At 41.0% G+C, this 15,084-nt stretch overlaps 1 protein-coding gene across 8 annotated transcripts in view; it reads right to left on the reverse strand.

The window, feature by feature from the left end:
* Positions 1–552: 552 nt before the first annotated feature.
* The window catches only part of ALG9 (ALG9 alpha-1,2-mannosyltransferase), a 98,273-nt gene continuing 83,741 nt past the window's right edge, over positions 553–15,084 (reverse strand). For 7 of the 8 annotated variants that reach the window (XM_049714093.1, XM_033434624.2, XM_049714095.1 and 4 more), the window contains 2 exons: positions 4,316–4,434; positions 553–4,026 (listed from right to left, as the gene is read on the reverse strand). In XM_049714093.1, the coding sequence (XP_049570050.1) occupies positions 3,989–4,026; positions 4,316–4,434 (157 nt within the window). In that variant the 3' untranslated portion in view covers positions 553–3,988. Of the gene's footprint in view, positions 4,027–4,268; positions 4,435–15,084 lie in introns of all 8 variants that reach the window. The other variant, XM_004273417.4, reaches the window with a different exon arrangement.

Here is a 15,084-nt window from a genome sequence, read left to right on the forward strand (position 1 = left end):
TCTTTTTTTTTTTTTTTTTTTTTTTTTTGCGGTACGTGGGCCTCTCACTGTTGTGGCCTCTCCCATTGCAGAGCACAAGCTCCGGACGCGCAGGCTCAGCAGCCATGGCTCACGGGCCCAGCCGCTCCGCGGCATGTGGGATCTTCCCGGACCGGGGCACGAACCCGTGTCCCCTGCACCGGCAGGCGGACTCTCAACCACTGCGCCATCAGGGAAGCCCGCCCAGAGATTCTTAATCCAAAAACGTAACATGGACCCAGAAACTCTCTTTTAGGCACAATGCTGACACACTGAGTAGTTCCCACTGTGCTTGGTTTTTCCACAAAATTAAACTAACCCTCACTGGCTTTTCCAATGGCTTCTTCCCAGACTTTTCAGAATAAACATTCTGGGCTATTTGGTCTACAGAGGGCAGGTCTACACACTGAAGGAGGAAAGTGGGGGTGATGGAAGGAGTTGAGCTCCTTCAGGTTCCAATCTCCACCAAAGATTTAAAAGCTAAAAGCAAAAGAGAAAATATCAACTTAATAAAAGGAAAATCAAACTGCCAAGATTTAACTTTTTCTTTCACAGAAAATACAAGTATGTAATGTAAACACTGACATGTGAAATAAAGTACAAGGATCAGGAAGACAAATGAATTGAACAATACTCTTGCTTCAACACTGCAGTGCTTCCTGATTTCACTTGCAGCATGAATCTCACGGTTAAATAGATTATATACTGGAAAAATTAAAGGCAACATTCATTTAGATTTATCAAAACACCAGAGAGCCTCTGAAATCCAACAATGCCATATGGAAGTCAGATCTTTCTTTTGCAAAAAAATTACAGCTGAGCACATGTCCATTTATCTGTTTACCCAAGGCATTTAATGTAGGAGCCCAAGAATGAATTAATACATGAGCTTAATATGCCTGTGGAGGCAAAGATTAAACTGTGCCTCTTTTTGCTCTTCAGAGAAAATAAAATTAACCAAATTTAAAGCAGAGCTGCCCAACACTGGCCAGAAGACAGCACAATCACAGTGAATTCTTATTTCAATAAATCCTACAAAATGCAAAACACAATAAAGGATTTCCATTTGTGCTTTGCCCAAATGGTCAATCTGGATCTAATGCTGCAGAATTACATGGGGTTTGGAAGGTTCTTTCCCAGAACTCCAAACTAGAAAAAATGACCCAAATAAATTGTTGGGATCAAGAACCACCTTGATTTAAAACAGAGAATCAGTTTCTAAACTTGAATTCAGTAATAAAGAGTGTGGGCTTCCCTTTAATGTTATAATCTCAAGAGATTAAAATGAGTGGTCTTTCTTATCAGATGACACCTACCAGTTGACAGGTATACTTCGATAGCAGATGCTACTACACAGGCTGGTTCAGTAATAGGACTCAGTGTTGTGAGATCTGGGGTTCAGACAAGGCTGCTTAAGATCCAGAGATCAGAGAGCCCTGGGACTGCCAATACACCCAACTCCCTCGCTCAGCTCTACAATCAAAGCTTATTACCAATAAGCTGTAGACCTTCATTCATTCCTTGATAGTCAACAATCTGTGGAGAAAAACGTACCTGAGATACTTTATCCTTACAGTGAGCAGAGCGGTCAGCTCATGCTGAACACTGATTCTCTGGAGGAGAAATGCTACTCTCACCAAGTGTTTTGAAACTCTCTTCCCAGGCAAAGCTAACCTCCCTGTATTGCTGAGGTGGAGATGTTTTTGTTTTGTTTTTTGCGGTACGCGGGCCTCTCACTGTTGTGGCCTCTCCCGTTGCGGAGCACAGGCTCCGGACACGCAGGCTCAGCAGCCACAGCCCACTGGCCCAGCCGTTCCGCGGCATGTGGGATCTTCCTGGACCGGGGCACGCACCCACGTCCCCTGCATTGGCAGGCGGACTCTCAACCACTGCGCCACCAGGGAAGCCCAGGTGGAGATGTTTTAACGCGTTTATATATCATGTGAAAAACACCTTCACAACAAAAAACATTCATTTTTATATCCCTTACCTATCGAATTTGGCAGAGTGTTCTGCAATCTACTGTGCTCTCACTAAAGATATTCATAGAACAGAGCAAACTGAAATCAGGTTTTAAAAGGGATAGCAACTGATATTCCCAAGGAATACCTAGATTGATCATGACCTTTTCTGTGCTATATTACAGTAAGTTCTTGCTTAGAAGGCTTTTTTTTTTTTAACATGCAACATGATAAAATGGATCAGTACTGTACCACTTTGATTAGAAAAAAACCATTCACCATGGACCTCCATTACTGTACCTTCTCATTTACCTCGGCAAAAAAGAGAGCTCTAGCCACTGTGAAGGACAGTGCACTATTACTGCAGGTATGGCAAGATCTTTCACTAGAAATTCTCTGTCCCATAGTCAGACCACATGTGCCAATATCTGCCTTGGGAAACAGTAATCAAGTATTGAAAATTAAATACAAAAATCCTTAAAGCAGCGAGTGGGACCCCAGTTTATCTTCACTCTCCAGTTATCATTGTTCATGCTATCTAGACCTACTGACTCACAATTCTTCAACCCCTCCCCAGATATTCCTTTAGAGGGGATCCGAATGAGGACTCTTCATATGGTAACTAGCCATTTCTTCCCTTGTCACTTCTCCTCTCTTGGGATCAGTTCCTACTGAAAATCCCTTCTCTTTGAAAAATGAAAGATGGAAACTCTGAAAAATGAATGCATCCTATTTGCAGATACTAGACACAATCACCCTTAGGGAAATAAGGCACTATAACGTGACCCCAGATTGACTATAGGAATGGAACTTGTATTGGATCCTGTGTGGCTGCAAAGGAGCTTGACTTCCAAACATGAGCACTACTTTCCTGCCACAGGCCAGGCTGCATCCCGGAGTACCGCTATGATGGTCTAACCAATAGGCAGACTGGAGGCTCCAAAGAACTCACAGAAACACAGATAAAATTCTTCCTTAAAATAGAAAGTTACGTTATCAATTAGGTCTCTGGCCAACCTCATCATTCTTTCAAGTAATGTTCTCATAGTCAAGTGAGGAGTACGGACGAGCACTGGATGAGAAGTTAGGCAACCCAGGTTCTGGTCCTAGCGCTACTACTTATTGGCTGTGTGGCCTTGGGCAAGTCACCTTACCTCCCCCTGCCCCCTGCCCCATAGTCTCAGTTTCTTCATCTGTAAAATGGGCATAAAACCACTTGCTTTGTCTACCTCACGTCATGACTGTGAGGATCAAATGAGATAATGTGAAAGGGCTTTGTAAACTATGAAATACTGTGTGTAAAAGCAAAGTAAAGTATATACTTATGTTTTAATTAAGTCCTTATCATTGCCTACTTGACTAGAGGTGCCCCATGCAGGATGTGCTTTGCAATAGACGTACTCAAAAACAGGTGCCATGAATATACACTGGTCTTTCTCACTAGGGTTGTTTAAAAAAGGGAGATTCTTAATTTCCTCAGAAACGGCCTCAGAATAAATTACTTTAAAATGTGATGTCATCCAAATCTACCAACTGATAGAGTTAATTTTCTCCATGTATGTCCTGTACAGTTATAGTCTGGTCTGTTGATATCTTTATACAGGGAAGTCTTGAATTCAAGAAACAGCATGCTAAAGCTTAAAAAACCCATACCCATATAGTTATAGTTTGTTGTAAAGGAAATAAGATGAAAGCAAGAGGCATCCTATGTAATGAAATTAAGCCACAGTTCCTCAACTGGCTGCATTTTTCCTGAGATACCTCCAGGGTAGGGTCCTGGTCCTGTGACGTGCTTTAGAAAAGCTTAGTCTTGCCGGAGGTGAAAAGGACATGTAGGTTGGCAATTAGGCTGTGGTCATTTTCAGCACTAGGATTGGAACGAGGTCGTCTGCTAGGAGCTGCCAAAGAGCTTTGGTGGAGAAGCTCATACGGCCCAAGGGAGGCTAGTTCTTGGATGCCAAGCCAGAGTGTGTAGAACAGCTCAACACAGCCATCCAGTCTCGGGATTTTCAATTCTTCCTGAAAGTTGGTTCTACTCTTCTCCGGTCTAGTAAATAATTGAACAGAAGAAAAACAATGAGATGTGGAGCAATGTATCTACCCGGACTTTAGGGCCTTTCTCCACCTAGCTGCACAAAGTGTACATGCAGAACAGAGACACACATTAAGAAGTGAATGTGATTGACTCTGACAAGCCCAAAGAGCCCAGATTCCAGTATTCTTGTCAGACGGCTTTTATTACAAATGTTACAAACGATGACTTGGAGGGAGTCCTGTCAGTGGAATTACCAGTTAACAGGATGGTTGTCCTTTGGGGCCACAGGCATGGTGCTAACCTCCACTTTTCTTCCTGATTTGCTTTCCTTTCCGGGGTTTGAGGATGGTGTAGTTTGCATACACTGTATACTGATCTGACAGGAAGGGAACATAGAATGCCCGCAACAACTTTGAAGATCTGAAAAACAAGAGAAAAAAGAAAAGACAGAATTTTATCATTTGAGAGAATTTACTAATGTATTGAAAATGATTAAAGGAAATAAACAAAGTGCTATGGTGAGGATATTTTATACAAGCAGCACAGAAAAGTCTGTTATTTAGCTACTAGATCTTGATAAAAGACTTACTCAAGACCAAGTACCTTCTTACCTGCACCCAAATGATAGCCTCTCTATTAAGCCACAGGATATCCTTCAGAATAGCTCTAGGTCTGCACTTTGCATTAGAATTTGCCATAGAAAAATTCCAATTCAATCAAAGGACTGCTATTACAGAAATAAATTCTTAATACCTCAAAGGTTTCTGTACCTAAGAAACTAATGTAGAGATGCCAAAATGCTCAAATGATCCTGACTCTGGCTCTAAGTTTTCCTGGAGAGCTGGAGAAAACTGTGTTCTGGGCTTCCTGTGCGTACTGTTCTGGCAATTCTTAAGTCAAAGAGAGAATCTTTTTACTTTTTACTAAAATATAGATAGGAACAGCTAAAAACCTTAATTTCTCACAAGTTTCTAAAGAATCTGAAAAATACCTCACATTTATTGAATACCTAGTACTGAACAGGCACTGGTGCTTATACTTTTAAGGATATTATTTAATCCATCTGATAACACTATGAGGAAAGTGATATTATCCTTATTTTATAGATAGGAAAATGAGACTTACATAGATTAAGTAACTTGACCAGGGTTACACAGTAAGTGATAAAGCCCTCATTCAAATCCAGATTTGATTCCAGGTTCTGCACTCTTACCACTCTGGTTTATCCTGCATCCCAGGAACAGGCTAACAGGATTCATCACTTACTAGAAAAAGCGGCAGTGATAGTTTTAAATTCTATACAAAGTATTACTTCTTGACTATGGTTTCTGAGTCTAAAAACCAAAAGTTGGACCTGAAACTGCCAACCTAAATGAGGTAGCTGAAGGGTGTTCCACTGCCAGTCCTTTTCCAGACTCTCAACTTGTAAATGTCATGTCAACGTGGCATTTGTACTGGCAGCCTACCCCTGAGTTTGGCAGACTCCTGCAATGCCTGCACACAATGATATCGTGCTTGGCATACACACCTCTTAGAGATTCTCCCCAACTGGGATGCTGGCAGTGCTCTGTGCTCTACAGAGATGCACTTCACTTCAACAGCTAACAGCTCAAGGGCTTTGATAGAGAAAAGAGGCTTAGAAGAGAGACACAGGAGATAAAGCAGGGCTCCTGCAAACAAAATGAACAGGAGGAGGAAGCACCTACCTCAGTCAAAAAGAAGTTAATTTATTCTTTCTGTCCGTGCAGATAAGGGGAAGGTCAGAACAGAAAGTTGTAAGCTGGAGCAAACTCCTGCAGGCTTCAGTGTAGTAAAGAAAGGCTAAACCGAATTAAACGTTATTTCCATTCCAGTTGACTCCACACTAAAAGCTTCACTAATACAGTCAGTATATATTTCCGGTCAACTCAGTCCTTGGTATAACATTAGGTCCATTGGGCCCAATTTTACTTTCTTTTTGGAACTATTCCTTACTATTTGGAAGGATTGTTATTTCATAATTTTATTCTTCTTAGAGTCTTCCAAACAACAAAGGGAAATTATACTCACTATCAAAAATAGAGTAAAACTCATTCTATCTTGTAACTACCATATGGGTCCAGCACAAGCTTTTATAAATTTAAGCTATATTATTGAATCTTAGTGGTCTTTTTTTTTTTTCCCTACATCTTAGATTATTTACAACTGTGCTTTAAAAAAAAGACAAATGATAAGAGAAAGGAAGAGTGATGAAATCCCCAAAAAGGATGATGCAAAAGTGATTCAATTATATTACCCTTCAATTTTCTCACTGCACTGTCCAAAGTATGCATCATCTTTCAATAAGGTGCAAAAGACTTGAGACACTATCTTTGTAGTCTGCACTTAGCTTTAATTGAGCACAGCTGAGAGTTCAGAATTTTAAAATTTTCTGTCCATAATGCCAATGAGAAGAAAACTGACAGAGGAAGACATTTCACAATTAGACAAATCAGAAGATGAATGCAAAGAGACAAATAGCAGCAATTAAGACTCTAATGATGATGGTAACATTTATCATAAAGGCAAAATTTCACACTATGAGTCTTTAGATGACCACATACTAGACAAATTTTCTAACTCAAGAAATGATGAGTGAACAGTGTATTTCTAAGAACAAAAAGGAAATAGGTGTTCTCATTCAGTTAGTCATTCAACAGGAAGGACTTTGGAGGGATTCAGAATGAGCCTCCCCAAAGCATACAGCTAGCATGCAGATTATTTTGAGTTGAAGATAAGGCCCAAGATACACAGGAAGAACTTTCTACCTCCCCCTTAACTACCTAAAAGAATCTAGGTAGGGAAGCTGGCTCAGAGAGAGAGGTATTACCAGAGATAATTTTTTATCTGAATGACATATCTGTGTGGCAGGGAAAACATCTGCCCTTCTTACTGTCCTGTGAATGACCCTGCTCCCCTCCAAAGCCCCAGGCCTCTATCCTGTTCCTTAGCTCAGGATGGCATATAAGCCTCAACGGCCTGAGGCTTGTCTTTGGGTCTCTCATTTTTATGGGGCTCCTGTACATATGAAATTAAATTGGTTTTTCTCTTGTAAATCTATCTTACATCAATTTGGTTATTAGGCCAACCAAAAGAACCTAGAAGGGTAGAAGGAAAAGTTTTGCTCCCCTACGACTTCATCATGCAATATTTTGCAACAAGAACTTGGACTATCCTGTTATGCTAAAAGGGCATATGACTACATTCTTTTATCTTTTATGGGGTCTGTGTGCCAAATTCTATTTGACACAGTTCATGAGTGGACAAATGCTGAGGGCAGGTTAATATATGAAAGTGACTAGAAGGATACAGATAATAAAGAAATAAAAAATTCAAAAAATTGATCATTTTGATTGATGTTTATAAATCTGAAGATGAAAGTGTTTAAATTATGGAGCAAAGAAGATAGCTGTCTTTTCTTCAACAAAATTACGAGCCATTTAAGGTTTCAAAAAATTCTTCAAGTTTTGCATTTTGATAATACAAATGCAGGAAGAACCAGAAGTAACAAGCTAGAACCTATTAGAGATGTATCTGAAGTCTGGAACCAGTATTTTCAAGATGTATATATTCCAGGTTCATGCATGACAGTTGATGAGTAGTTAGTTGAGTTCAGAGGTACCCATTTCAGGTATGTATATTCAAAACCAGGAGAATATGGAATAAAGATTGGGGTTGCTACATTTATATTATTATTAAAATTTCAAATGAAGTTTTTTTAACTATCCTTTCATTATTCTTATAAGTTATTTTTAAAATAACTAAAATATATGAAAACAAACAGGGTCTATTGGGCCAAGACAGCAAATGGTGATGATTATTTTTAGGCTGATAGGTCATGCCAAGGAGTTCATTCTAAAAGATCATTTCAGAAAACTATCTTGGGCTATACATGGGACATAATCATCATCAAAAATACTGACCTCCCTAAAATGGAAGAAGGGCCACTATGTTTTACCGTTGAATGCAAAAGGCAAGCTGAAACAAAGGTAAAAAAATAAAAGAGATTGGGACAAAATATTTACCATACATTAACAGAGGAAGAGTACCTAGAATATATAAAGTATTCCTGCATTCACTAAGACAAACAACTCAAAAGGAAAAAAATGACAAAGGACATAAACAGAGAAAAGAAATGTAAATGGCCAATAACCATATGAAATAATGTCCAATTTTACTAGTAATTGGGGAAATGTAAATCTAGATACAATTTTTCAATAATCAGGTTTGCAAAAGTTTAGAAGTCTGACAGTATCAAACACTGGCGAGAAATTAAGAAATTGATATTGCCAGTAAAAGTGGAAACCTGCAAGAGCCATTTGGAAAGGCAATTTTAACAATACCAATTAAAACAAAAATTATGCAGTCCCTATGATATAGCAGATGATTTTTATTTTGTACTTTGCACCATATTACTTTTTTTTAACAACCTACTTTGTTTTCCATTTGTTACATAGAAAATTTCGAATATATACAAAAGTACATGAAATATATTACTTGTAATAATTTTTAAAAACCAGTAGACAAAGTTAAATAAAGGAAACCTCAAATCCTTAAAATGAACAAACAAAAAAAAACCCTATGTGCTTACTGTGTGTAGAGCTTTGTGTGCTAGCCCTGAAGCCTCTGTTCTCAAAGAGCTAATAATCTATCGTTGGAAGAAACAGAATATGAACGACATAACCATAATGTAGCATACACTAAATATTAAATAGCTGATACAGAAGTTCAAAGTGATAATACACATATTCAGAAGAGAGAACAAACACTGAGGGTTGCACAGGTGTGGAAGAAGCATTTACTATACATTATTCCATTTTGTCCATCCAACATTCCAAGGTACACTAGGCAAAAAAAAGCAACTTGCCCATCCATAACCAAATCTATAGGCAACTCAGGTTAAATGCTCTGTCCACTCAGCAACAACTGGAGAATGGCTTGAATAAAATCCAAACTCTAATGATCTACAAAGCCATAGGAGATCTAGCCCTCACTTACCTGTCTCACCTCACCTTGTGCCATTTTCTTCCTTGCCCACTACACTCTCACCACACCAGCCTCCTTTCAAGTTCCTCAAAATTACAAGTTCTTTCCTACTCTCAATGAGGATTTCAAAGTCCCACTGAATGTGTGGTTTGCAATAACCATCTTGCTAAGGACAAGCATGTGTTTGTCCCAAGAGACCCAAGAAGCACTGGGATTCTCCCATGCTTCCTCAGTGTATAAGCATAAGAAATTCGGCATCAAATTCTAGATAATGTGTTCAGGAAGCAAGGAGGCATTTCTAATTAAGCCTGAACACAAAACTATATAAGAAGTGGGAACTAAATGTAAGGAGAAGTTAAGTAAAATTTATCATCAGTGCTTCGTACTGGAAAAATCCTTACTAGAAGATGAACCTTCTTTTCTCTTGCAGATTTTGCTTATGATTTTTAATAGCATTGTCTGTCTTTAACACCTAAAGCCACTAATTTCTTCCAGTGGATGAAGTGAATAAACAATCAACACATACACTTCGGAGCTGGGAAGGGAAGATTCTGTGATTTTTTTTTAAAACCAAAAGACGAAGTTGACATGAATCCTTCATTTCTAATACTATAGCTGCTGTTCTAGATTAATTTCTTTCCCATCAGTAGCTTTAATATGTTAAGCATGACTAAGGCCTTTCAAATTGTTATATTGTATGATTGCTGGAAGAAGGGAAATCAAATTGGTTATTTGCCTTTGTGAAAGAAAAGAGCATTGGAATAACATGCATGTGCACACATTCAGACACGTGGAAACAAAGATCAGACTGAATCACAAATTAGAACAAAACTAATGCCGATCAAAACTCATACAACGTCCGTAATAATGTGAAATGCCGAAGTATTGCCCTAGGGAAGCACAGGTAGCATAATTGAGGGAGACGCAAAATATGTGCCTCTATCGTGGACATTGAAGTACTTCCCCTCCCAGTGAGAAAGTCACTCAGGCAATTCAAGGATGAAACAGACGTAAACAAAGCAATTGCCTGAATAGCGTAATTAGCTGATAGCTCAGAATGTTTTCTAATTCAATTACCAGCCCTACTTATCAGGGCTGGGGAGCACTCTGCTGTGGAGATTTCAATCTGCTCTTGCTGACGTCAGTGGAAGACTGGCTGCTGGTCCCTGATGTCACCAGTTCAACAGACACAATGGAAATGCTGGGTCAATTTTTCGTTTTAAAAAGAAAACGTCCTAGTACTCAGGTTTTCTTTTATTTTTATCTATCTACCTCTCCATCCATCCATCCATCCAAACATTACTATCCATGTAAACCTGTAGTCTGAGCTCACTGCCAGTTCTCTTTCTTTTTAAAGCTAGTTCCCTCTCTTTTTGTCTTTGTCTCTTGTTCTCTCTTGCACTTAGTTCACAGTTCAGTGACAGACTTCCACAACCCTCAGAACAGAACTGGCCTTTCAGAGAAATCATCAGTTCTGAAGAGAATCTCAGAATTCCCTCAAGACTTAATCTTAGTCACAGTCAGTCTTTAGTCTCATATCAAGCCGTTTAAGAACTGCTCAAAAAGCTGATATGCAGCAAAAATGTGGCTGGTCTTTAATATTCTCTAATAGGAAATGGGGTGAGAGACTACTCTCATGGTAAGTAAGACAGACGTGACATTTATCACTTCTCCAAAATAAAGAAATGGACACAGGAGTTACATGCTATATGTTAATTCTCCCCTAGAATATCAGTCCCTTGAAGACAGAACTTCACCTGTCTAACTGCTGTACTCCAGCGTTTAGAACAGTGCCACAGAAAGTGCTCAATAAATATCCTGTGAATGAATGAATGACTACACCCTGACTCTTAAATCAGAGCATCTAGTTTATCTCCCTCGCTTCTGGCAATATTCATCATCTACAAGGAAAGTGAAATATCAAAAATATGAATCTCTTCTTTCTCATCTCTTCTCAACCAATTCAGTCGTAAAGTCATCAGATGGGGCAGAGCAAAGTAGGAGTCTTCAGTGTGCGCATGGGGAGGGGGAAGCTGCAGTGGCCATTGGGATCTTAGAGCACAAGTGAGATGCAGAGGGCATCCATATCACAGCAAAGAGAATATATATATATATATATATTTTTTTTTTTTTTGCGGTACGCGGGCCTCTCACCGTTGTGGCCTCTCCCGTTGCAGAGCACAGGCTCCGGATGTGCAGGCCCAGCGGCCATGGCTCATGGGCCCAGCCACTCCATGGCATGTGGGATCCTCCCGGACCGGGGCACGAACCCGTGTCCCCTGCATCGGCAGGCGGACTCTCAACCACTGCGCCACCAGGGAAGCCCGAGAATATATTTTTTCCCCAAAAAAGTTTTAATCTTTTTTTTGGTGGGGAGGGAGGCTTCACACATCAAGGGTTTAAAAAACAAAATCTGGTAAAAGTAGATGAGAAACACCTGTAGGACACACCTGTACAACACAAATGGCCTAAATGTCAGTAAAACAGAAGCCAGGGGAACCGACAGTGACTGAAGGAACAGGAAGAGGAGAGACAAGAGACAAAACCACAGAGAATACTGAAGACTCTGACAAAGTGGAAAAAAGCATTCAAATCCATTTTAAAGCATTGTGCTGGCCGTACAAATCATTTCTGCAGACCTGCATTTCTCAGTCTTTGCTAGGGCTTCATGGAGCTGATCAGATTACTCTCACACTCCATGTTTCGTATCATCTTCTGGTTCCTATTTCCTTTATTGTCTCGTTTTCCTCCCCTCCAGCCTCTCACTTTATGACCCAGCAACACAGAACTACTTGCACCCTCCCATTTCTTACCTAGCAAAGAGAACATTAATGCAAAAGGTCAAGAAACCTCTCCAGGGACTTCCCTGGTGGCACAGTGGTTGAGAATCCGCCTGCCAATGCAGGGGACACGGGTTCGAGCCCTGGTCCGGGAAGATCCCACATGCCGCAGAGCAACTAAGCCCGTGTGCCACAACTACTGAGCCTGTGCTCTAGAGCCCACGCACCACAACTACTTAGCCTGTGCGCCACAACTACTGAAGCCCGTGTGCCCTAGAGCCCATCTGCCACAACTAAGCCCACACGCTGCAAATACTGAAGCCTGTGCACCGTAGGGCCCACGTGCTGCAGCTACTGAAGCCCAGGTGCCTAGAGCCTGTGCTCCGCAACAAGAGGAGCCACCACAATGAGAAGCCCACACACAGCAATGAAGACGGAACGTGGCAGAAAGGAAGGGAGGAAGGAAGGGAGGGAGGGGGGAGAAAGAGAGAGGAAGGAAGGAAGGAAGGGAGGGAGGGAGGGAGGGGAGGGAGAGAGGGAGGGAGGGAGGGAGGGAGGGAGGGAGGGAGGGAGGGAGGAAGGAAGCTCGCTCTCCAGGTTTCAGTTTCCACAAAATTTACTAAATCATCATTACCCATGTGACCAGAATGACACTGTTTTCAGTGGGCATGTCCACAGACCCTGAGCATTCAGTGAATACATTCACAGTTTGGACTGTTTGATCCACAACTCCAGAGATCCACACTGTGGATGACTTGGAAGTTTGCTGAGGAAAAAAACGAATCACATCACCGCAAGACTGGTGTACGGAGTGAATCATTTCACTGCTTTGTGGCCTTGGCCAATCATCTGACATAACAGCATAAGCTCTTGACCAGTCACCTTTCACCAATATTCAGAATGGGGGAATTGAGAAAGAATTGGTATTAAGCAAGCGGTCATTGTCTGACCTTCAGTCCCACCAAGGTTGATGGAGAAATGCTCTTGACCAGCCTTTTTCCATCTGATAGCTACTTAGATGTGAAGGTATTACATGCTCCATCCACCATTCCTGTGGAGAAGACACTAAACAGTGTTCAAGAAAGTTTCTGTCCCTACTCTTTGGATCCTAATTTGAGCTACTTCTCTGTGACAGACAGTAAGTAGCACTGGAGGTCACAACAGGTAGATGATTCCGGCAAGTTTTAGAGAGAGGAGATAATGAGTATACTTTAAAATAACTCAAAAATCTTTTCTTTTTTAGCTTAAAAAAACAATTTGTTATTTCTCCCAAATCTGTGGCTCACTGATGGGTTTTCTGTTTCACTGGGCTTTGGCTGGAATGTTCATAGCCAGCCATGGGCTGCAAGTTCAGCTAGATCTACAGGCCTTCAGTCCTCCTTTATGTGGGCTCCTCTCTCCACAGAGCCTTTGGATTTCCTTAAGGGGTGGTACCTGGGTCCAAAGAAGGAGCATTCCAGGAGACAGGAAATAGAAGCCAATCAGCTACTCCACAATCTTTATTTTATCAAATAAGAGCATGAGAAACTTCTGAAGAAATTCTTATTTCACCTTTTTTTTCCTTCTTGCTTTGACATAAATCCAGTTTTAAGAGCATGAAATACATCAAATAATTTATAAATATTTTCTGAGACCCTAATATGTGCTAGGAGTTGTGAGATTCAACAAGAGATGTTGTTCTAACTCACGAGAAACCAGCTGCTTGGTCTAAGCTAGCTAAACGTGGTGGCAGTTCTAAGACACTGTATACTCTTCAAGCCTGAGAGGCTCTATAGCATGGACTTGGAGAACAGACAGTCTCTTTCTGGAGAACTAACTTGACAACAATGGAAAGCAGACTCTCTGAGCTTCAGAACAACAAAATGATAATGATTAAGCAGCTGAAGAATACAATGAGCAAAACACCAGTGTGTTCTGAAGCCAAATCTAGCCTGAGGTAGTAGTCCTGCCAGACAAAGGGTCTCAGGAGAGCATCTGGGGAGAAGAAAAAAAGGACAGCCCCCAAACTGGTAAAGAAACAGAAAGTATAAGAGAATAATAAGGTGATAAAGAATTACAAAAGTACAGAAACTCTGATCGCTTCTTCCTTACAGTTTCTCAGCACTCTTGGCAGAGGTGAAGGAGCTGAGGGCACCACTGTGGTTGACGCGCAGGGAAAAGACAAGAGCACTTCAATCGCTGCTTGGGAGGGAGAACTAATTCCACCCAAAGGATCTGAATGCCATCGGAAGCATGTCAAACTGTTGGCCTAAAGCCAAATTCTGCCAGGGAGTGTAGTCTCCCTTTCTACCTGGATAGCAAGAAGCTGCAGATAGAAACAGCCTGCTGGACTATTTTGGGCGCCATAGGTCTCTTCTGCAAGAAATCTCCTTCAAAACAAATTCTTTTTCAACAATTATCTAATTTGGATGAAGAACTGCATCAAGAGCTGTGATGTTTTTAAAGCATGTCCATAAATTCTTACACCCTCCCCATCAATACGGGAAGTGTAATTCCTTTCCCCCTTGAACATGGACTATTGGAATGCCTTGCTTTCAATGAACAGAATGATGTGGGAGTGATACTGTGTGAATTCCAAGGCTAGGTCATAAAAAACTATACAGCTCTTGAGATCCTAGCTCCTGAGAGCCAGCCACCACCCTGAGAGGAAGCACAGGCCACATGGAGAAGCCACTTGTAGGTGTTTTGGCCAACAGCCCCAGCTGAGAGCTAACCAATATCCAGCATCAACGGCTAGACATGTGGGAAAGCCTTTGAGATGCCTCCAGTCCCCACCACCATCTGATGGCCAATGTATAAGAATCCGGAGTAGCTGAAGAACTGCCTAGCTGAGCCCAGTCAGTCCACAGACCCATGAGAGCAAACAATAATAAATAACTGTTTTCCTTTTATATCATTAAGTTCGGGATGACTTGTTACACAGCAGTAACTGGAACAAGAGTTCCCAATTAATTTTCACTTTACAGTGGTTTTCCAGTGGTCTTCTTATCTTCCAGAAATAAACTGTTCTGCTTACGCTGGGGTTAGGGCTGGGGACACAATGGCTGCCATGAACTAGACTACGACACAGAACCAAAATGGATACAGGTGCCATGTACTCTTTAGGCCTCACAGCTGCTGGATTGATTCACTTCTTCTTGGATGTTAAAAGGAGAGTAATAGTCTCAGTAAGAAAAACCTACATGAGAATCCTGTGCTGGGCAGTGAATGAACACAAGCTGCAGATGCTATCACCACAATCCCCACCTGGCTCTATAGAAATCCTCTGACTAGAAAAGGCCCCTCT

The sequence above is a fragment of the Orcinus orca genome, chromosome 8 (genome assembly GCF_937001465.1).
Source record: "Orcinus orca chromosome 8, mOrcOrc1.1, whole genome shotgun sequence".
Classification (NCBI taxonomy): domain Eukaryota; kingdom Metazoa; phylum Chordata; class Mammalia; order Artiodactyla; family Delphinidae; genus Orcinus; species Orcinus orca.